At 15.0% G+C, this 24,505-nt stretch overlaps 4 protein-coding genes across 4 annotated transcripts, besides 28 other annotated features; 3 read left to right on the top strand and 1 right to left on the bottom strand. All coding sequences in view use genetic code 6, as the record gives it.

Annotated features, from left to right (window-relative positions):
- Positions 1-33: a microsatellite.
- Positions 34-2,382: 2,349 nt separating this feature from the next.
- On the top strand, positions 2,383-2,954 carry IMG5_175920 (hypothetical protein; the record flags this gene model as incomplete). The annotated part of the gene is made up of 2 exons (XM_004029592.1): positions 2,383-2,617; positions 2,704-2,954. Coding segments are annotated over 2 exons (471 nt in total), but the record flags the coding sequence as incomplete, so codon positions are not given.
- A 2,190-nt stretch (positions 2,955-5,144) lies between these two features.
- Positions 5,145-5,194: a microsatellite.
- Positions 5,195-5,998: 804 nt separating this feature from the next.
- Positions 5,999-6,051: a microsatellite.
- Positions 6,052-6,495: 444 nt separating this feature from the next.
- Positions 6,496-6,576: a microsatellite.
- Positions 6,548-6,621: a microsatellite.
- Positions 6,548-6,622: a microsatellite.
- Positions 6,549-6,591: a microsatellite.
- Positions 6,560-6,622: a microsatellite.
- A 152-nt stretch (positions 6,623-6,774) lies between these two features.
- Positions 6,775-6,823: a microsatellite.
- Positions 6,824-6,989: 166 nt separating this feature from the next.
- IMG5_175930 (hypothetical protein) lies at positions 6,990-8,944 on the top strand (the record flags this gene model as incomplete). The annotated part of the gene is made up of 2 exons (XM_004029595.1): positions 6,990-8,058; positions 8,173-8,944. Exons 1-2 carry the CDS (start codon positions 7,160-7,162, stop codon positions 8,942-8,944), a joined length of 1,671 nt encoding a protein of 556 aa, XP_004029643.1. The 5' UTR covers positions 6,990-7,159.
- Positions 8,945-9,086: 142 nt separating this feature from the next.
- Positions 9,087-9,132: a microsatellite.
- Position 9,133: 1 nt separating this feature from the next.
- Positions 9,134-9,197: a microsatellite.
- A 9-nt stretch (positions 9,198-9,206) lies between these two features.
- Positions 9,207-9,258: a microsatellite.
- A 95-nt stretch (positions 9,259-9,353) lies between these two features.
- Positions 9,354-11,795, bottom strand: IMG5_175940 (hypothetical protein; the record flags this gene model as incomplete). Its single annotated transcript, XM_004029596.1, has 2 exons — positions 9,354-11,125; positions 11,210-11,795. 2 exons carry the CDS (start codon positions 11,793-11,795, stop codon positions 9,354-9,356), a joined length of 2,358 nt encoding a protein of 785 aa, XP_004029644.1.
- Positions 11,796-13,385: 1,590 nt separating this feature from the next.
- Positions 13,386-13,474: a microsatellite.
- Positions 13,403-13,471: a microsatellite.
- Positions 13,403-13,474: a microsatellite.
- Positions 13,407-13,474: a microsatellite.
- A 2,341-nt stretch (positions 13,475-15,815) lies between these two features.
- On the top strand, positions 15,816-16,506 carry IMG5_175950 (hypothetical protein; the record flags this gene model as incomplete). Its single annotated transcript, XM_004029597.1, has 4 exons — positions 15,816-15,893; positions 16,025-16,125; positions 16,229-16,283; positions 16,362-16,506. The coding sequence occupies 4 exons, from the start codon at positions 15,816-15,818 to the stop codon at positions 16,389-16,391; spliced, it is 264 nt and encodes an 87-aa protein (XP_004029645.1). The 3' UTR covers positions 16,392-16,506.
- A 474-nt stretch (positions 16,507-16,980) lies between these two features.
- Positions 16,981-17,027: a microsatellite.
- A 1,196-nt stretch (positions 17,028-18,223) lies between these two features.
- Positions 18,224-18,261: a microsatellite.
- Positions 18,262-18,947: 686 nt separating this feature from the next.
- Positions 18,948-18,986: a microsatellite.
- Positions 18,987-19,056: 70 nt separating this feature from the next.
- Positions 19,057-19,119: a microsatellite.
- Positions 19,120-19,159: 40 nt separating this feature from the next.
- Positions 19,160-19,253: a microsatellite.
- Positions 19,166-19,255: a microsatellite.
- Positions 19,178-19,231: a microsatellite.
- Positions 19,187-19,224: a microsatellite.
- An 868-nt stretch (positions 19,256-20,123) lies between the features above and the next one.
- Positions 20,124-20,208: a microsatellite.
- A 29-nt stretch (positions 20,209-20,237) lies between these two features.
- Positions 20,238-20,277: a microsatellite.
- A 100-nt stretch (positions 20,278-20,377) lies between these two features.
- Positions 20,378-20,414: a microsatellite.
- A 626-nt stretch (positions 20,415-21,040) lies between these two features.
- Positions 21,041-21,079: a microsatellite.
- The last annotated feature ends 3,426 nt before the right edge of the window (positions 21,080-24,505 follow it).

Raw genomic sequence — 24,505 nt, forward strand, 5'->3', positions numbered from 1 at the left:
TATATATATATATATATATATATATATATATATTTAATAAAAATAATTTAAATGTATTTATTATTCAAAATAGTATATTATTAAGTAAGAAAATTCAATTTATATTTATTTTATTTCCCACAAAGAAAATTTATTAATAAAAAATATAATAAAATTCATTAAATTATTTAAACAAAAATATTATATTTTATTGTATAAAAAATAAAAAGAAATGAAAAAGAAATGACATGTATAAAGAAATAATTCAATTTATATATATAATATTATTTATTTTATTGAAATTATTATATTTTTTATTTTCTTTTATTTTACTTTTGTTTTTTAAATTAATTTATATTATAATTATTATAATTTATATGGAATAGTAAAACGAATCTATACACTTAGCTTAAAATACAAATAAGCTTCAATAAAAAGAATAGATTTAAAAATATTTCGCAGTAATAATTTCGATATAAAATTCTTATTTTATCCACAGTTTATTGTGTATAATATTTAATTTCATCATTATAAAATACAATTATTTTAACTCTTAATATAAAAATAATTATTATAAATATACTTTAATCTTGAATTTAATATTAGTTGTGTGTCTGTCAAAAATATTATAAGACGATTATAAATTAAAATAATAAATAGATATATATAATTATAATGATTAAGAGTTAATGGAATTCGAATTACGAATAATTTAAAAATAAAAAATTTCTAATTCATCAGTAATACAATTTTATAATGTTCTCGAAACAACAACAGAGAGAAGAAATTATTTATAAAAATTGATTATAATATTTATAACTTTAGTCACATATATATATAATGTAATGATAATAGGCTCTAATTCGTTAGAAGATATGGAAATATATATTATAATATTTTTAGGTCTTCCTGCCTATTTATTAATGTTACCAATTTGTATTTAATTATTAACTTTAGTTGTTAGTATTGTTTTTTTATTGATATATGAATTTTGTATTTTAGTTATTATATTATTGAATAATATTAAAAATAAAATTAATACATATATAAAAAATATAAAATTATGTCCTTTTATTTTATAAGATAATTTATAATTATCGAATTAAACTTGTTCTATTTGTTTATTTGAGTTTGCTAATTTATAAGATGAAATATGCACTTTATAATGTAAACATACTTTCCATTATATTTGTATTAAATAATGGTTTATTTAAAAAGATGTGTGCCCTATGTGTAGAAAATAAAATTGATAAAAGACATCTGGATAATATTATATTTATATATATTTATTTTTATAAAATTAATAAAAAAAAAAAGAATATAAAAAAGTACATTATATATGTAAAAATAATTATTAATATATAATTAATATTATATAAAAAAATATTTTAATTATTAAAACATTTATTTTATAATTATAAAAATAATAATAATATGTATTTATTTGTATTTATTTTTCTTTCTTTTTTAAAAATAAAATAAAATATAATCAAAATTATTAAACAAATTTGTTATTTATTTTTTTATTTTGTAAAAATATAAAAAAAAGATTAAATTTATAAATAGATTTTTAAATATGTTTTTATTTATTAAAATTTTTATATTATATTTTTTGATAATTAATTAAATAAAATAAAAGAAAAAAAACCAAATAAAACAAAAATAATTTAATAAACATTAAAATGTAAAATAAGTACGATCTCCTTTTTACAGATGAATAAACACAAAACTTTATATAATTTTTTAAAGAAAATAAGATTATTATTAATTCTAAATTCATAAATGATTTTTTTAATAATTTTGATGATTATATTATACCAAAAAATTAGATTTTGAATGAATCTTAAAATTTTGATTAGAAGTCAATATTGGATTATTTTTTAGAACTTATATTCTATTTTTCAAATAATTCCTATTTTTTTCAAAAAGGAAATATAGTTTAAAATTTAATAAAATTAGCAATAAAGAATTCTGAAAATAATGAAAATATATTAAATAGATTATTAAATTTATTTAACGTATGTATAAAAGAGAAAAAAATAATAACTGGAGATTTTAAATACATATTTAATGAAAACGCAAAAGATTTTTATTAAAATACTCTGAGTTATTAAAAAATATAAATTTCTTTAATTTTATTATAAGTAAAAAAATAAAAAAAAGAATTAATTATAATTTATTTATTTTTAAACAAAAAAAACAAAACAAAAAGTAACTTTTTTACTAAAAACCGAATAATTTATATCATTCATATTTTTATTTTTGTGGATAAAACAGTTATTTATAAATAGAAGATATAAATTGGAAATATGAAAGTGTAACAAAAATATTTAATTTTATTTTTTATTAATTTTTTTTAAAGGGAATTTCACTTTGTACATGGTTCTATATTTCAAGTACAAGTGATGATTATTAGAAAATATTCACTATTCATACATCTAGAAGTAATTATTTTGGAGGTCTTGAAGCTTATATATACGATTAGTAATTATATTATCGTGTTCTGTACTCTAAATATACTCCCCCTACTGAGAAAACAAAAGGGATTTTATTAGGTTAGTTTAATTTAAATTAATGGTATTTTTTAGCTCTTGATCATGAAGGGCCTAAATCTTTTGGAAGAACAAGTACTTTAAAGGTATTTTTTTTTATTTGTATTTTTTTTAAAAAAAATAAATATTATATATTATTTTTATTGGCGAAAATATTAAAGAAAATAATTAGATTTTAATAGATGATAATGAGCCGATTATTTTTAGTTTAGAATTCCCTAAAATAATGGTAAATACAGGTATAGATTAATTTACTATTGGTTAAAATTTTATTGGAGAAATATCATCTTTTTTATTTTTACTAATTAAGTGGGAATTTCTTGTCTTTAATAAATTTACTAAAGCCATAGATATGGATTTATTAATGATAATTATATTAATTTAAGTTTTTAGACTGAATATATATTGATTTCACCTTTATATTGCAGTATAAACTATATAATATAATATAAATAATTATATATTTTTTAGATTAATTGTATTGTTTTAGTATTTAAAATAATTTGAAAATCTCAATATAAAAAAGTGTTTGTGTTATAAATAAAAATCCTTAAAATTTTAGCCTAAAATACATCGGAGGATATTATTAAATTTTACCTTTTCTTTATATTTTAAGTATCTATTTTTTTTTGTTTTTTTTAAACAAAAATAAAATAAAAACAAAAAAGGATTTATAGAAAAAAAAAATTAAAATAAAAATATTCTAAATGAATTTTTAAAAACATTAACAATAATAATAAACTAAAGAGAAAATGAGCAAATTAATATAGAATAAATAAATTATTTTGATTTAATTAGTTTATTAGTAAATGAATTAAATAACCCATATATTGATTAAGAAACAATTTAATGTTTTAAAGAATTAAAAGAAGTTATTGAATATAAAAAACTTCAGAATTAATTTCTAGTCGATTTTTTATGGAATATAAATAAAATTTAAGTCAAATATATACATAATTAATATTTTAATTTTATTAAGTAAATATATAAAGAAGATACTTTATATTTTTCCAAATTATTTGGTGTCGAATAAATTTTAATTTTGGCTTTAAATAAATATGATAGTCAAAAATGCTGTTTAAAACATTCCTAAAAAGAAGGAAATATTTAAAAATTATTAATGTCTATTTTAGATATAGTTTAGTGTATTTTCGAAGCTAATTTAATTAATTTTGAATATGATTTTCTGCTTTTTATGAATACTTTTAATTAGAAAGCTTCTATTTGTTATTATTTATGTTTATTTTAAATAATATAGGTATATATTAATATTTATATATATAAATAAAAAATACATCAATTTATAAAAAAATAAAAGAATCTATTTTTGAAAAAAGATCTTGATAAAAAATGCATAAAAATAATATTCGAAAATAATCTAATTAATAATATTTTAAATTTACTTAAAAATAATTTTAATAATTTAGATTTATATACCAAAACTATTTAATTAATTAATTTTTTCCATCAAAAAGTTAATGTAATATAAAAAAAATAAAAATTAAACAAAAAAACTAAACATAAAAAGATTATTTTAAATGAAGCTGAAATATGTGACTTATTAGTGAACATTTTCAATAGAAATTTTAATGAAAATTCGCCTCTATCTTGGATAAAAATTAATACAAAATAAACTGAAAATAATAATATAATAAAAAATATTGATTATTTTATAGAATTTAACGATTTTGATGAAATATAAATATTGGCGTAAGGGTGTGCTAATAATATAAAAACACAAAATTTTTATAAAACTTTAAATTTTTATTAAAAATAAATATTATAGAATTAAAAATAGATAATAAATGATAAATAAATATATCAAGAAATATATATATAGATAATGAAATGGATTTTATTTAGGGATCCTTATTAAATTTAAGAGTAATAAATAATAATAAAAGATACTGATTGCATAAAATCAATGAGTATTTTAAAAGTTTTAATGGTATATTATTAATAAACAGATAAGGATATATAAGATAATATAATTTAAAATTTGTTATTAATATTGAAATAGAATGTTACAAATTGTATATAGGCATTGAAATTTAATGAATTTTTTAATTGGATATTAGATACTTTATTAAACGAATAGGTTTTTTATAAATAAAAGTAATATTATATATTGACTTATATTTTTTTTTTTAATAAAATAAAATAAAATAAATCAGATTAGCCTATTTAATAAAAACAAAAGTAATATATATGATTCAGCTTTAAAAATCTTCATTTAAATGATGAAAGTTGCTATTTTTAATGAAAAAGAAGGAAATAAATATTTACAATAGTATTTTTTATGGTTCAATAATAAAAAATAATAGTATTTATAAACTCATTTAGAAACTATTTTCTAAAAAACACTTTAGTTTATGTTAAGATAAGTATGGCTAGCCATTTTGGAGTGTATTAAAGAATAATTATATAATTAATTAGAGAATAATATAATATTTTGGAAAAATTTCAATTTTATAATTTTATGGAATTATTAAATTATTGTTAATGAAGGAAATATTTAAGGTAAGGAAAAATAATCAGAAACTGCTTATTTTTCAATATAATAATATAAAAAATTATCAAGAAAGAAGATATAATTCCTAAAAGTTAATTTAGATATATAAATATATATATATATATATATATATATATATATATATATATATTTATTATTCAGAATTAAATTATATGGCTTGATGAAGAAACAACATGTATTTTGTTCGACATAATTAATTTTTTTTATGCATAAAAGATTAATATAAGAGAAGATACAGATTAATTATATAATATTTTATATAATATCTTAAGCTTATAAAATTAAAAATAAATAATATAAGATTTTTAGATAATCTTTATTGAAAATCCTTAATTAATAAAAATTATTAGTTTATAATTAACTTTGTGTATTGATAATTGTATAATAAATTCTTAAAATGATAAATTAGATTTTTTTTTATAAATTTAAGAAAGAATATTCACTTATTTAGTTATTTTATGTGAAAATATCAGAGAATAATATTCTATTTAGACATTTTAAATTTAATAAAATAACTTTTTTTATATATTGAATTTCTTATATATTAAATATTAATAATTATAAACTAATAATAATTAATAATAGTATATAAAAAATAGCTTAAAAAAAATTTTCGAGTTTATTTTTACTTGTATTATAATAATAAATGAAAAATATGGAAATTTTAATAACTTATCAAATTCGACTGTATCAGAGTAATCGGCTTGAATTGCAAACTTAAATTTTAACCTTTTTAAAATTATAGAGACTTTTTTAACGGAATTATAATTATCTATATAAGTAATTTAGGCTCAAAAAGATAATAAATATAGATATTTAGAAGAATAGATTTTTAGTAAAAAATGGATATAATTATTTATTTTGAATAATAAAATTTTAAATTAGATTTATAATGAATATAATTAAAAATAAGTTATTTAATAAAATATAAGCTTTTATTAATAATAATAATTGTAATAATAATAATAAATTTAAATATAATAATAACAAAATTTAGAGAATAATTCATAATTTAAATTAAAAATTAAAGAAAGATTAGATAAAATTAGACTTAGATAAATTTAATAAAATGAAGACAAAATTAGAAAAATAAAAAACATGTGGAAAAAAATATGGAATAGGCTAAGAATATATGATGGATTATGGAAAAGTCCAACTTTTAAAAATTAATAGGATGATTTTTTTGAAAACATACAAGAAAACATTAGTAAAAATGAAATCTTTTATTTAAAAATAAACAAATATGAAACTAAAAATAGAATGAAACCATATCTAAAAGTTAAACTTATTGAACCTTTATATGTATAATAATATCAGGAATAGTTTTTGATATAAAATATAATAAAAAAAGATTAAATAAAAACAAAAAATAATAATAATGAAAATTTATATTAAAGAAATAATAAAAAAAATGTATTTTATGATTTAGGCAAAAAAATATAAGATAATATATCAAAAACAATATAATTAATATGTAAAAAGTTATATAAATAAAATATAAATATAAATATATAAATATATAATATATATTATTATATATATATATATCAATATATATTTATCTATCTATTTATTTATATTCATATAATTTACTATTTTTGTTATTTTAGATCCTTTATAATTAACTCAAAATATTGATATTATTAGAAATTGTTAATGGATTAAAACTTTGACTATACGCGAAGGTTTACTTAGTATAACATAGAATGAATTTATGTATTTATATTATATTATTTATATATTTTATATATATATATTTTTTTAAAGTTTTTAATATGAATGCTAGAATTAAAAAAATAGTCATTTATCAATGATAAAGCATACTATTTAAAATAATCGTAATTACTAAAAATACTGGAAATTCAATTAAATAAAAAATATTAGAGAAAGAAGATTTATTATGAAAAGAACTGCTATAGAGATATTTTTTTTTGATGGATAAAGCGTCTATTTGAATTTTTAAGAAAATTCATATTTGGAATTAGTAGAAGTTTTAAAGAAGAAAAATCTAGTTAATTTGAGGATAAAAAAATATGATTTGAAAAAGCATTAAAAAAAATTTATAACTAATTAAACTTCGATTTTTTCATATTTAATGTTATTAAATGCAGCTTCCTCTAGATCTAGAATAGACTTATCACAGTTTCCGATATTCCCTTGGATAATAAATAACTATGAGCAAGAAGATGGCTTTAAAAAATACAGAGATTTGAGTAAACCAATAGGACTTTTAGGCAGTAAAGATCGTATAAACATTTACATAGAGCGTTTTTAGTCATGTGATACTTTCCAAAATATCCCTCCTTTTCACTACGGATCTCATTATTCTTCCCCAGCAATCATACTATAATACATGCTAAGGATATAGCCATTTACAAACGGGGCAAAGATACTTTAAGGAGGTAAATTTGATATTGCTGACCGAATTTTTTTCAGTATAAAAGATTCTTTCAAATGCGCTATGGAGGAAGTATCTGATATACGTGAATTAATTCCAGAGTTTTTTTATTTTCCAGAAATGCTAATAAATATAAACCAACAAGAGTTTGGTACAACCTAATCTGGGCTTTAAGTAAACCACGTAATAATGCCTATATGGGCTTAAAAAAATCCGTATAAATTCATTGTTTTAAACAGGAAAGGTATAGAATCGTCTTTTCAGTAAATCCATATGTGGATTGATCTTATTTTCGGATATAAATAACAAGGAAAAGAGGCTGTCAAAAATATGAATATTTTCTATTATTTGACTTATGAAAATAATATTAATTAAATTTCATTCCAAGATGAAAAATAAAGACTTTCAGTTGAAACTTAAATTGTTAATTTCGGATAAACACCAATTTAGCTTTTTTAAGATTCACAGCACCCTTAAAGGATTAAATTTTTAACTAATTTTCCGAAAATTACAGATATTAATGCCAATATTAAGGTCTTTAAACCAGTTTCAAATAAAAACTTTCCAAATAATGGTCTTTAAATATTTAATTTTCTGTAGATTAATTAAATTTAAATGGATTCTATTGTCAAAATATGCATTGTTGATAATTAAAAATTTGTTTGTTTACATATGAATGGAGTTTTGGTAGACTATAAATGGTATAATAGTCCTTAGGCGGGTTATAATGTGCCTTTTTAATGCGGGGAGGAAAAAAGAAAAAAAATTACCTTTAAAAATATTGATTTTTCTATTAAATATATGTGTTTTCCTGCTGTTTTTATTTCAAATTCTAAAGTAAAAAATAATATATTTTTTTGTTTTTTTTTAAATTAAAAATATTAAAAGTACATTGTTTTTGGAGGATAATGGAAAGGTTATTTAAGTATAATTAATACCGAAAATAATAAAGAAATATAAACAATTAAAAAACATAGAAGTACTATTAGTTGCATTGCAGTATAAGAAATCGAATAAATAATAATAACAGGTTCTTCTGATGGTTAAGTGATAGTTTGGTAAATAGAGGATTAAAATAAATTGATATTAAAGTAAGAAATTTTTGATTAAGATAAATAAATACATAGTATTTGTATTTCTAGGATTTTGAGAATATTTCTAACAGCAAGCGAAAATGGATCTATAAATATTTATAATTTATATAATTATTGTTTTATAGAACTATAAATCATCCCTAAGGTTCCCCTATATAGAGTTTAAGTGTAAGTATTTCTCCTTTAATTTGTGTAGTCTTTTTTTCTTAATAGGATTAAGTTTTATATTCTTATAGTATTAATGGATAATTATTGGCTAAGTTTAAAGAAAAATATATGTAAGTTACACATTTTAGGATTATTTAAGATTCAGATTTTAGTTAAATTCTTATACTTAGTAATGAAAAGGGAGAAGTTTAAATTAGAGAATTACCATTTTTGGAATTGAGAAAAAATTATGTAGTTTCGAAAAATTCGGTTCTCGTTATTTAAGAAACTCTAGATAGAAGATTCCTTTTGTGTGGATGTTAAGATGGTTAATTTGGTGTTTTAACTGATGTTAAAATAAGTTGATAATATATATATTTTAATAAAGAATTTTTATATTTTATTTTTAAAAATTATTTTATTTTATTTGAATATATATAAATAAAAATAAATATTATATATAAAAAAATATTTATAAAAAATTAAATAATTATGAAATAGAAATATATAAATGTAAATATATATATATATATATATATATATATATATATATATCTAAATTAATATTTTTAATTATTTATTTTTTATAGATATAAATATTTTTAATTTAAATTAATTGTTATATATTTATTTATTAAAAGTAAATTATTTCATTTTTTATTATAGATTTTACTAAAATATCCATTTTGATTTTAAGATAATTAAACGAAATTTCCTTCTTCTATAATTTTACTATTTTCTAATATAAAGATATTATCAAATTTATCAATACTTTCCATTCTATGAGTTATATAAATAAGAGTTTTTCCTATAGCCATATCTAATATATAATCAGTTATTTATTTATGAGTTTCAGGGTTCATATTAGAAGTAGCTTCATCTATGCAAATAATATCAGAATTTCTTAAAGTAATTCTTAAAAAATTAATAATTTATTTTTCTCCATTTGAAAGATTATTTCCACTTTCATCAACTAAAAAATCAAGCTCTTATTTAAATTTAAAATCAAATTTTTATATTTTAATTTATAAATCATCCTCTTTATATTCATCCGCAGGATCTAAATTTTACTTTATAGTCGCATTATAAAGAAACCCGAATTAAGGAATAATTGAAATCTTATTTCTTAATTACTTTAGTGAATATGATAATATATCTTAACCATCAATAAATATGTTTCCTTATTAAAATGGGTATAAATTAAACAATAAATTAATAATTGAAGTTTTTCCTGAACCTGTTCTGCCCAAAAAGGCTATTTTTTATCCTTTTTTTATTCTAAAATTAATATTTTATAATGCATATTATTATTAATGATTATTTTTCTCATTTTCATAAGAAAAAGAAACATCTTTAAAAATAATTTAATATTAATTATATTCCTCCTAAACAACTTTTACTATTATTTCTTTTTAATTTTATTTATAACATTCTATATTTTCTTAATCGTTATTATAATATTATTTAATTCTTTCCATATTGACCATATTTAATTCGAATTGAATTTAATAAAAAATCAAAACATAAAAAGACTAACAGAATAAAATTGAATAGGCTAAACTCATTGAAAAGTTATTATAATTAATCAAACCATTTTAAAACACAAAATAAAGGCAAATAATACATATAGAAAAACAAATTAAATTAGAAATTAATAAAATTCTTATTTAAAGCCAAACTTCTATAGCTTACAAATTTAAAAGGCAATTATTAAAATCTTTAAGATTTACTAAAAAATCCTTTAAAATATTTTCTTGTTGATTAAAAGATCTTATAATTGCTAATCCACCGCAAATTTCATTTATATTAGTTATTAATTTTCCATAATTTACTTAATTAAGTCTTTTTAACTCTTTATTAGTTCGAGTAAATTTAGCATAATAATAGTACATTGAAAATATACATACGAAAGAAATTATTAAAGTATAAGGAAAAATATAACCTATAGCTATTAAATATCCAAAAACCTAAACATAAGAAGTTAAAAGCTCATTAAAATTAATAGAAGCAGATTAATCTATTTAAAATATATCATCAGATACCCTATTCATTATTTTTCCTAACGAAGTTTTATCAAAGAAAGACATTTTGCTAAATATAATGCATTTATTTAAATTATTAAATATATTATAAGAACTAAAATAATTAACAATTACAAAAAGAAAACATTTTAAACAAATAAAGATTATATTAATTAATAAGAAATACATAAACGCTTATTAAAATGTTATTTATTAGTTAATTTATTTATAAAAATCTGATTCAGGTTATATGTAATCTTTTAACCAAAAATCAATAAAAACTTAACTTGTTTGACATAATATATGAGAAATTAAAAAGCAAATAAAAAATATTATATTCATAGACTAAAAATAAGAAAAATAAACTTAAATATTAAAACTTCCTTATTCTCTTTATTCATCTAAAAATTATTAATTTAATTCTTTTTGTTATTAATTAGAGCCTAAACTTAATTAAGAATTAAATTCTGATTATAAATACGAACCTTCTTAATTTAATTATAAACTAAAGTCTAATTATTTTTAAGGACTAAATTATTTTTGTTATTATTATTAAATTTATCTTTATATATATTATTCTATTATTTATTAATTTAATATTATTTATCCTTATTCAATTAGAATTATTTGACTAAATGTTTTTTAATAATTAAACATATGATAATTTTAAGAACAAAATAACACTGTTTTTTCTTTTTCATTAATTAGTAAATCTATAATTGCATTTTGGAATATTTTTTATTAAACATGGCTATCTAAACTGCTAAAAATATCATCAAATAAATAAATATCTTTCCTCGAATAAAGTGCTCTACATATACAAATCCTTTATATTTATCCTCCACTTAAATTAATACCATTTTATATTATTATTTTTTAATCTTTTTATGATAAAGAATTCAAATCTTCTTATAAATCGCAAGCATTTATACATTTTTAATACCAAACTTCATCATATTCTTCGCCAAATAAAATATTCTCTCTTATACTTTTTGCTTATAACCAATGGTTTTAAGATACATAGCATATACTCCCTTTTTTAAAAAATTAACTTTCTTATTCATTTTCCATTTCCCCTAAAAGAGTATTAAAGAATGCCGATTTGCCACTTCCGATAGATCCTATGATTATATTTAGGCTTTTTTAATAAATTATTAATTAATCAATTTTTAATTTAAATTTGTTTTCTTTTTCTTATAATAAATATATTTCTTCAGGATTTTATTCTTTGTTTTATATGTTTTTATTTTAATTAGGCCATATAGATGTAACATTTATTAATTTTATACAAATTTAATTTTAAGTTTAAAAATTATAATCTTCTTTTTATATAATTTCCTTTTAATTTAAATATTTAACAAATCTTTTGTAATAAACTTTAAAAAATAAACATAACAAAAAGCTTCTGGTAAAACTGTCAAAGGTAAAGATAATAAACCAAAAATAGCAATAATAGTAAAAACATTTATATCATTAATAGAACTATTTTATTAATCATATTGTGTTAATATTATATATAAAATGCTATATGTTAGTGCTTAGAAAAGTATAACCATAAAAGATTCAAATAGTTTTGCTTAAAAAATAAATTTTAATTCTTTTGTTCTTATTTTTTCTATTTTTTATTTAAATATTTATTCCCAGTTAAAAAACTTAATTTATTTAATGTATTAAATTACGTCTTTTATTAAACAAACTCTCTAATCTTTAACTTTGCATTGTTTTTAGTATATTTAAGTAACGAATTGCATTAATAATTAATTAATTAAAATAACAGTAATTAAAATTATTATTGGTAATATTAATATGTTTCTTATTTTTTTATATAATATGTAAACTATTAGATATATTTAAATTATACATCTAGCTAATATAATTATTCCCCAATAGAAATATTTACTTTTTTCAATATCTGAAGTAATTAAATTATTTATATTAATAATTTCACTATTTTAATTGTGACTTTAATTAATTTATGATTTCAAAGATTTTTTTAATAATAAATATTACATTGTTATTTAATATAAGGTTTCCCATTATTTCGAGTACCAATAGAAACAGGCTAATAATATTTTTGAGAGAAAATAAGTAATGAGTAAAATAATCATAAGGTATAAAACATATATTTTATCTATTTTTTCTTAATTCAAAGCATCTGTAATAAAATCTAAAACATATACTTATAAACAATTAAATAAACCTTGCATAGAATTACTTATTAATCCTTAGAAAAATAGTTTTTTTGATATATGGAATAATAAACCCAATAAATTTAATTCTTTTTAATTATTTAAATAGTTTTCGATTTTTATAATTATTTCATTTATTTAACCTAATTTAAACTCAAACTTATATAAATCTTTATTTTATATGAACTAGTCCTTTTCTAAATTATTTATAATGTCTATTAGTTATTATCTATTGGTGAATAATATATTGTCATCATTTAAGTTTTATATTAAGTTCGATGATTAACTAACATTAGTATTTTTTTATTTAATGTCGTCAGATATTAGCATTTGTTATATAAAAAAAAAAATATTTCTATTAATTTGAAATTTAACACTTTTTATTTTTTTGTCTTATTTTTATATAAATTTATACATTACTCTCTATTATATCGGATATCTTATATTTTAAATAAGTTTTTTTTTAATTATAATTTTATTTTATTCGAAATTATTATTTATATTATTTTATTATTATTATTTATTTTATTATTATTATTTATTTTATTTTAATTATTTTATATCAATGAAATCTATATAGGTTATTTAGACATATTTAATCATCCTTTTTTTAATAAATAATTTATGTTTATTATACCTTTTCAATTTTTTTTTTACTTAGAGATTAAATTAGTTAATTATCATTTTAGTTATTAATCTTTATTTTAAAAATAGAAAAAAAAAATTAATATACGCAATAAATTTCAATTAAAAAAAAAAAACAAAAAACAACTAAAAATTATAAAAAAATTATGAATATATATATACAATATTAATTTTTTAAATTATAAAACACCTATTTTTTTTATTTATATAATTACAAAATGAATTCGAATGTATAAAAGATTATTAATAAATCTTTTCTCTTTTTAAATATTAAAATTTTATAAAAATAATTATAATTATTTATGAATAATTAATTTTTTTCATTAACTAAATAAATTTGTTTTTTCATGAAATAAAAATAAATATCAATTGTCTTATATTAATTCAAAGAATCGGATATAAAAACTGTTTTAATAATAATATCCTTTATGTAATTTATAGAAATAAAATATACACAATATATTCAAATTTGGAGCCAATTTATCTTTTACGCAATAAGATAGTAAAACATAAAACATGTCGGTTATTATTTAATTTATTTATAAAAATTGATTAAGATCATATACAATCAGAAAATTAATAAAAATTTAACATTAAATAATATTCAAGAAAATAAAAATAATATAATCATAAATTAAAAAGGAAATAAAACCTATAAATTAAAATGTTTGTATTTAATTTAATAAACTAAAAATTATATATATAATTCTTTTTAATATTAATAAAAGCCAAAAATTATTTAAAAATCCAATCTGATTATTAAATTTATCTTTATATATAGAAAAAAATAAAAGAAAATATATAATCAAATAATATATTATTTATAAATTTAGATTTATATATCTTTTTTCAATAATAATTATTTTTATTAATATTAGAAATTAACAATATGCAAAATATAACAGTTTTTTCTTTTTCTTTAATAAGTAAATTTAAAATATCTTTTTAGATTATTATTTCTTAATTAATTAAAATCTTCAAATAAATAACACACGCATATATATATTTTTAATATAAAAATTCATCATATTCTTTACCAAATATAAAATTCTATTTTATTTTACACTTTTTTCATTTAACAAATCGTTTTAATGTATATATTACATATTCCATATTTTTAAAAAACTACTTTCTTGTTCATTTTAAAAAAATCATAAAAAAATAATAAATAATATTATTTCGCCACTTCTAATAAATACTATGATTAATTATATTTAGGTTTTTATCTTAAATTATTAATACTTCAATTTGAGTTTAAATAATTATTTTTATTCTTCTTATAATAAATAAATTTAATTTCTTCAAGCCTTTTTTTATTCTTTATTTATATATTTTTGTTTTGATTAGGACATATATATGTAATATTTATTAATTTTATATAAATTATATTTAAAAATTATAATTTTTTTCTAATGTCTTTTTCGTTTGATTTAAATATTAAATAGATTTATTGTATTAAACTTTGAAAAAATAAATGTGATAAAAATATTATGTAAAATCAATAAAGGTTGTATTTAAAAACAAAAAATAATAATAATAAAAAAATACTATCCTAAATAAAATTATATCATTAATCATAATAGTTAAAAATAATTATTTTATTAAAATGTTTTAAAGAAGAGAAAAATTAATCACGGAATATTTAAAATATATCTGATTAAAAAATAAATTTTAATTCTTTTATTTCAATTTTTTCTATTTTTTATTTAAATATTTATAACCTAATTAAAAAACTTAATTTATTTAATGTTTTAAATTATGTCTTTTATTAAAAAAAATCTGTAGTTTTTAACATAACATTGTTTTTAGTATATTTAAGTTAAGAATTAAATTAATAATTAATTAGTTAAAATAACAGAAATTAAAATTATTATTGGTATATATTTCTTATTTTTTAATATAATATATAAACTATTAGATATATTTAAATTATGTATCTAGTTAATCTAACTAATATGCTATCAATAATTTCATTGTTTTAATTTCTTTATATTGTAACAATATTCACTTATAAATAATAAATATTACATATAAAATTTATATTACTTTTATATCTATATTAACATTTAAGTAATGTTTTAGATAGAAAATAAATAATGAACAAAAAATTATAGGGTATTAAACATATATTTTATTTATTATTTCTTAATTCAAAAAACCATAAACCTAAAGAGTAGTTTATTAAAAAATAAAATATAGTTAAAAATTTAAATTTATAAATATATATATATATTTAAATATTTATAATAAAAAAAAAATGAAAAATAATACTCTATTAACAGTTGGAGTTAAAATAATAGATGGTTTATTTATAGGAGATGAATTTGCAGCAAAAGTATTATTTTAAAAAATATATATAAATAAATTAAAGATATTGTTTAACAATTAATATTTTTTAAAGAAAAAATTAAATTATATATTTTTTTTATTTTTTTAAGGATTTATAATTTTTAATTTCTAACAAAGTTACATCAGTAATAAATTGTGTATCGTAATAAATACCTAATCATTGGTAAACAATAGGAATAACATATTTATGCTATAGATGGCAAGAAAACGAAAAATAAGTATAAATAAAAAAAAATATTAACTTAATTTAATTAATATAAAGTAAATATTTGATTAAAAGAATAATAATATTAACAATATATATAAATTTATTGAAACTAGTTTACTTAAATCTGAAAGCGTATTAGTACATTCAGTTAGAGGTTAAAATAGATCAGTATGTATAATAATAGGTTATTTAATGAAAAAGTAATTAATATAAATCTATATAAAGCATTTATGTATATAAAAATAGATTTAAATGGAGTTTAAATAAATGTATTGAATTTTTGCATTAGAAAAATTTAACATTAAATATTAGTTCTTAATTATATTATTAGTTAAATAACTTAGAAAACTCTTTGTAAAATAATGGAGAAATTACTTATTTTTGGGATAAATAAAAAAATATTAATGAAGATGAATTATTATAAACAAATACATTTTTAAATGGAAAAATAGAATAAAATATAGATAAAGATATTTTTCCAGAAAAAAAATATAAAAAAAATAAAAAACAGTTAAATGGAATGATCAAAATGGAAAAGATTTAATTGACTAATATATTCCTCCTTTTAATAAATGTGATTTTTTTTAAGAACAAAATTAAACTAAAAAAAACTAATATTAATCAATAATGAAGGTAAATTAAATTTTATATTTTATTCATATTAAATATTAAATAAAAAAAGGGATCAAATCAAATATTTTATAAAGTTTAACAAGAAAATTCTAGGACAATATTTAAAACAAAAATATTAGATAAAAAGAGATTTAATATTTAACAAATAAATTAAGAGTCATAAAATTAATTAATAAAAAGTTCATCATTAAAAGGAAATAATTTTTAAAGTTTTATTTATTTTCATAATAAGATATATATATATATATATATATATATATATATATATTATTTATATATGAATAATAATTAAAAAGGTTCTTTAAATTTAATAGTAAATAAATAATTCTAAAATATGATAACTAAATTTAGATAAAACAAAGATAATGAGCAAACTAATAAAATAAATTAACAATTCAACAATAAACATATCAGAGCCAAAAGTTTTATAAATTTAAATATTATACTATAAATTTTTTTATTGTATTAAATATATCAAAAAGTAAAATAACTTTTTAAAACTAGAAAAAATATAAGAAATACATTAATTACTATAGGAATAATCAGAAAATATTTTTGAAATGAAAAATAATAAATTTATTGATATTTAAAATTTAAATAATTTTTTATAAAATGATATAAGTGTTAAAAAACATATAGTAGACGATTATAAAATTATTAAAAAAAATATTATTAGTTATGAATTTAAATAAAATAGAAATAGTATTAAGAAAATAAATTAAAAAATTAATAATAATAATATTTAAAGATGTTTTTCTGCGTAAAACAAGGAAAAGTAAAAATTTTAATTATGATATTTTAACTAATTAATAAAATATACCTTTTTATTTTTATAAAATGAACAATAAATATATATTTTTTATATATTTATTATATAAATATTTAATAAAAAAAAAATATTCTATTCCTTTTAATATATATGTTTTCTTTATTAAATTTATAAATCTTTATTCTATTCTAAGTTTTTTTTTAAAATTATATATTTATTTGTTTATTATTTTTTGCAACAATATAATTTATGAGTTACTTTTTATTTTATAAAATATATTATTATCTTTATTGTTTTATTATTTAATAATTTTATTATATTTATGTTGTAAAATTTATACCAGTATAATTATTAGTATCTAAATTTATATTTTAAAGTAAAATTATTTTAAAACTATTTTCTTTTTACAATTATTTAAACTGCTTTTTAATATACTTACTTATTATTATTTCATTTTTTTAAAAGAATTATTATTTTGTATTTTAGATTTATATTTTATAAGATTTCCCATAAAACCTATATTAAGTTTAATTATCGCTTTATTTATTAATTTTTATAAAGAAATTTTTTAAAATAATTAAAAGCTTTAAAAAAATTAATCCTTTTAGTAATTAAAGGATAGGCTTTTAAATTTAATTTGATTTAATATATATTTCAAATATTAATTTTATTTATTTATTTCTTAACTTTTTTAAAAAATTAACATATTTATTTCTATTTTTTAATTTATTCTATTTTTATTTAATTTATTCAATTATTTTTTCAAAATACATTTTCTTTTAAAAGATAAACTTTTTCATTTCATTTTTTAATTTTTTACTTTTATTTTTTATTATATATATAAATTTTGTATTTTTACTAAACTGATTCACAAATCAAAAACATTAATCTCTTATAAACTAAATTTAAGAAGTGAACAAAAATATTTGCTTTATTTAAAATATTAAAAAACTTAAATTTTAAGCAATCAATATTATTTTAAATATAAACTTAAATAATAATTATAATATGTAGTAAAATTATTCTATTTTTTAATTGCTCCTTTTTTTTTTTTTTTTTTTTTCATTATTTAAATTCATATTATTATAAATAAATATTTTATCAAAAAAATTTTTATTTTACTTGCTTTAAATATTATTTATTTTTAAATATTTTAATTCATAATATTATTCAAATATATTTTTTTGGATATTGTTTTTTGTTTTGTTTAATCTATATTTATAAAATACAAAGTAACTTTTTACATGTTAACTAATTTAGTTTTTTATCAAATAAATTTCTATGTGTTAATTCTTTTATTATATATGCATCATGAATAAGTAATTTATTTTATTTGCTATATTTTTATTTGATCTAGCCTTTTTTATCTAATATATTACTTATATTTCTTTAAGGTTTATTATAATCAGATATATACTTTTTATTAATTAAATATATTTGATATTTTTATAATATCTTTTATTTTTTATGATTTATTAAAATAAAAATGAATATTATCTTAATTAAAAATACAATAAATTATATACTAGTAAATATGTTATATAAATATAAATATTAAAATAAATATATATTTTTTTAAGTATAAATATAATTATATTTAATTCATATTTAAAATAAATAAAAATATGAAATTAATATATAAAATTTTATAATTTTTTAATTTTACATTTTAATATATTTTTATATTTATTAATAATTTTTTTATTTTATAATTATTAATTAATTTATAATTTTATTATGCTTTATTAATTAAATAATTTAATATAAAATAATAAAAACAATTATGAATACCAAATTATGTTAAATATATGTTAGAGAGAAATTTGAATTATAATAAAATAGAAAATTTCAAAGATTTTCAAATACATAATTTAATTGTATAGATAATATGAAAGAATTAATAACGTTAAATACTTAAAATTTCGATTTAAAAAAATATTTAATATAAAATGTAAAATCAAAAATTAAATAAAATGAAGCAAATAATATAGAATTTTATGATATATAAAACGGATAATAAAACAATAGATGTTCTAATAGTTTATAAAAAAAATCTATCTGTTAATAAAACTAAAAATCAAGAAGATGTTTATCAGATATTTAATAAATAAGTGGCATAAATAAAATATTCAAAAAGCCAGATTATAATAAATATGAATAAAAAGTATTAAAATAATTGAAATAAGAAGGACATTAAAAGCTATTAATGAGTGAAATGTATTTTTTTTATTATTTTTAATTTTTTATATTTCAATAGTTATTATTATTATATAAAATAAAAAATAGATATTCTTTATTAGATGAAGATATTATTTTGGAAAAATAAAATAATTAGAAATTGCCTAAATTAAAAAATAAAAATTAAAGTTTATAAGAAAATAAGGATATAAAGGAACTTTAAGATTTAGATGTTTGGCAGAAAAAATAACTAAGATAATAAAGAGTGACATCACATGCTTAATTAATTAATACAACCGATAATTAAAATAATGTAATTGAAAAAAATATATCTAATTCATTAACAAATAATGTATAAATTTTATATATATAAAAGAATAGATTTATTTATATATCATATAAATTATTTGTATAATATTTTTTTTTATTTAATTATATTTATAATATATATATATTTATTTTTTCTATTTTATTACTTATATTTATAATATTATAAAATATATTTATATATATATAGAATGTATAAATTAATATAAGCTAAAATATTTAAGATATTTAAGACATATATGATATTTAAGATATGGTTTTAAAAACAAGAACTAGTGTAATTAATATTGCTTAAGAAAAATTTGGTGATATTAAAATAAATAATTTAGAATCAGATTTGATAGATTATAATATAAATAATCATAATTAATAATAATAATAATAATAAATAAAAATTAAATAAAATACATATGAGAATTCACCAGTTAGTATATCTAATCTTCTTAGAAAATAAACAGTATAAATAAAAATTAATAATATATATAATTTTTTTTTATATATATAGATTACAGAATTAGATTAAATTTTACTTAAAAAATAATAATCAGATAATGATAATAAATAATAAAATCAAAGTTTTAGGCAATTATATTAATAAGCTATAAAATAAACTCAAATAAACAAATGCAAAGATTACATATAAAGAGATATAAATGTATAACTAAGAAGTTATATTAATTAAATACCTAATACTTAAACTATTTAAACTATATAAGAAAACAAAAACAATATTATTTAAGTAGATTTAACTGGATAAGGAATAAAAAAGATTCTATAAACTTTTTATTAAATTGATTCTGGTTTCGATACTAATTATAATGCAATTTAAAGGGCTAAAAATTACGAAAAAATATCTAATATAATAGAAATTTAATTGATTGAAAAAATAAAATAAATGAATGTTTTAATAAATAATAAAAGTAACACTTTAAGAATAATAAGAATAGAGACTTAGTTTATTTGCCGAAGAATTAATAAAATAAAATTATTAAATATCGATTTGGAAAATCACATTATTAAATTAAAAAACTCAAAAATATAAAAAATTTCAAAAATAGGTTCTTCACAACATATTATTTAAAATTTTTCCAAAAATTAATTTTAAGATAAGAGTAATTAATTGCTTAGTCAGACTAGTAGTAGATAGATTTTGATTGAAAATGTTATGGCAAATACAAATAAAATTGAATAATTATAAAATGAACTTTATATTTTAAAATAATAATTAAAATAATATTAAATAAAAAAATTTCATAATGAAGTAATTTTTTTTTTTTTTTTTTTTTATAATAAAATTAGGAAATTATAATTATTATTGAAAAAGAAATTAAAAGAAATAAGAAATATTATAAATAAATGCTTTAAGCTAAAAAAGAGTTCTATTTTCAAATTTTAAAATATGGTAAAGATTGCAGAAAAGAAGGATTATCTTGGATAATAAGAAATTTATGGAATAATGGAGATGTAATTAATGATTGTCATTTACCTGATTTTTTAGATGATAAATCAAAGGAATTTATTTTTTAAAAAGCAAATTTAATAAAAGAAATATTAGAAATAGAAACTTTATAAAGTACATCATTAAATATATTTAAATTAAATTCAAATACATAATAATATGAAAACGATTAGAATTTAGAATAAAAATTTTTAAAAGAAAATACTCAAATTTAGAATTTAAATAAATCATTATAAAATGATTGTATATATTTTTTATTTATTATTTTCTAATTAAATATAAAAATAGTAAATATTATAAAAATACAGAAAATAAATGGAAAAGCAATCAATAAAAAATTTTAAGCAAATATTGCTTTAATTAAAAATAATTAAAATTTTGAACAAAAGAAAAATATTTTAGAAAAAATGAGAATTTGTACTGAATAAGACCAAGTATAAAGAAAAAATTTGGGATAAACTTTTGATTAACTATATTCTTGTAAATTAACTTCAAATGATATTATTTATAAATAAGTATTTTTTTAATTTATATATATATTATTATTATATCTATATATACATTTTCTATAATTAAAAAGACTTAAAATAAAATTAAATAATTATTAAGAAATTAAAAAACTTCTACGATTGAATTATAAAATTAAAATAATAATTTTTAATAGGTTTATATATTAACATTTATTTTTTTAATATTTTTAAATTTTAATTAGACTTAATAAATCGACGATACGTAAAATAATATCTAGCAAAATTTTAAAAGCTAAATCTTAATTTATGATGGGGAATAGCCATTAAATTAATTTAATAAGAAAGAAGAATTTTTTATTTTTTTTTAAGATTTATAAAAATAATTAGAAGAAAAAAAGAAAAAATTAAAATTTAAACAAAATGAATTATTTTAAAGACTTTTAAAAGAATATGAATAAAATAATTATTAAAAAAAATCTGGTGTTTCTTTGTCTGTACTATTTTCAGCTTTATTAGGACCTTTTTTAACAGATTAAGAAATAATAAAATATGCTCTTTAAAAAGAGTAAATTTGATTTAAGAAAAAATAAACTTTTAATTAATTATATAAATAAATTAAAATCTAAAAAGCTTTAAATTTATATTTATACAAATAATAATAATATCATTCAAAAAAAATCAAATATAAAGTACATTAAATACCACTTTTATTTTTTATTTTTTAAAAATAACTAAAATATATAATTAACTTACAATTATAAAATATTAACTATAAATACTGAATTTTAATTATTAAAACATTATTAATTTTCTTATTCTAACTAGGATAAAGACTTTTTATTTAATTAAAATTTCTAAAATTATTTATGTATTTAAGTAAAAAAATTCAATTATTATAATCCAGTAAATAATATTTACTAAATTATTTTAAATAGATAACTGTAATTTTTTAATCAGTTTAACTTTAAAATATTATAAAATCTAATTTTTTACAATCTAAACTTTTAATTTAATACTATTTGTTTAATCTAATACTACTATTATTTCCTTTTTAAAAGTATAATATGATATGCTGTTTCCTTAAGAATTTATAATATTATAAAACGAATCATTAGTTTTATTATAATAATCTTTTTTGCAATTAATTTTTCATTAAAAATTCTTATTTGAATTTGTATTAGGATTAAATTTTAAATATCTTTTATATAAAGGATTGATTAATTTATTATTATTACTATTAATTTCAAATTTCTGATTATTCCATTATTTTTTTTTACTTTTTTTATTACTAATCAATATATATATTAAGAATTAATAATAGTGTATGTTTATTAAAATTTGATTTCTTTTAATTTTCCTGAATTCTTTATAACTAAAAATGGAATATCTTGGAAAAATTCAAATTTTATCAACTTCGTTTTCTTTATTTTAATCTAATTAAAAAATTAAAGTATGAGTAGAAAAATACCTTTATATTTTTGTTAACTAATATGTTTTTTACATATTAGTTGAAGCATATTTTTAAAAAAAAACTTTTTAAAAATTAAACATTAAGTAAATAATTTGTTTCAATACTAATTTTTTAGCATTATTAGTATTAATATAATTATATTTGAAAAATAGTATAATATAGATTATAAATATCCTCATATTTTTAACTAGGTAAAGTATTATTTTACTAAGAAGCTTTGCTTTTATTTGTTTGAGTATAGATTTTAGACTGTTAATTTTGTTTCAAGTTTAATTTGTTTTCATTAATATTATCTTTAATTTGAAAATTAAATCTATTAAATTCTTATTATTTTTCAAATATTAATATTATAAAGTTCTTTTATTTTCTCAAATTTTTTATAATATTTTTATATATTTCTCTTTTATTAAATATATTTATTAGTATAAAATAATAATTAATTTGACTTTAATTAGATTTATATAATAAATAATATTAAAAAAATTATTTTTGAATAAATTCTCCCCCCCTATAATTTAATAAGGGTAAATAAACACATAATTTAATATAATTATCATATTTATAACTTAATTTTTAAATTTTATAGTCGTTTATTATTTATAATTATATTTTGGATTGTATTTGTTACTTTTTATAGATATTACTAAATCTTTTTGCATATATATTTGTAGATAGATTTAAAAAATTTATTTAAAAAAAAATCATATATGAATTTCTAAAATATGAAATAATTTATTTCCTTTATTTATATTACTGTATATTATTTATTTCTAAATATATAAATATTTATTTATTTTAAATTTTTTTTATTATTTGAATTATTACTTTTTTCTCATTATTTAAACATAAATAATTTACTAAAATATTAATACTATTCCAAAAGCATATATTTGTGACATTATCCTTGAATAATTACTTAATTCTTTTATATAATTTTTAAAAAAATGGTTATATTTTGTCATTTAATATATTTAATAATTTTCCTATTATTTTAAGTTTTTTAAATTATTTTTAGCATTTTTTAATACGATTATTGTATATATTTATATATATATATTTTTTAAATAAACAAAAAACAAAAAA

This window comes from Ichthyophthirius multifiliis (genome assembly GCF_000220395.1).
Source record: "Ichthyophthirius multifiliis unplaced genomic scaffold scaff_1120509251286, whole genome shotgun sequence".
Classification (NCBI taxonomy): domain Eukaryota; phylum Ciliophora; class Oligohymenophorea; order Hymenostomatida; genus Ichthyophthirius; species Ichthyophthirius multifiliis.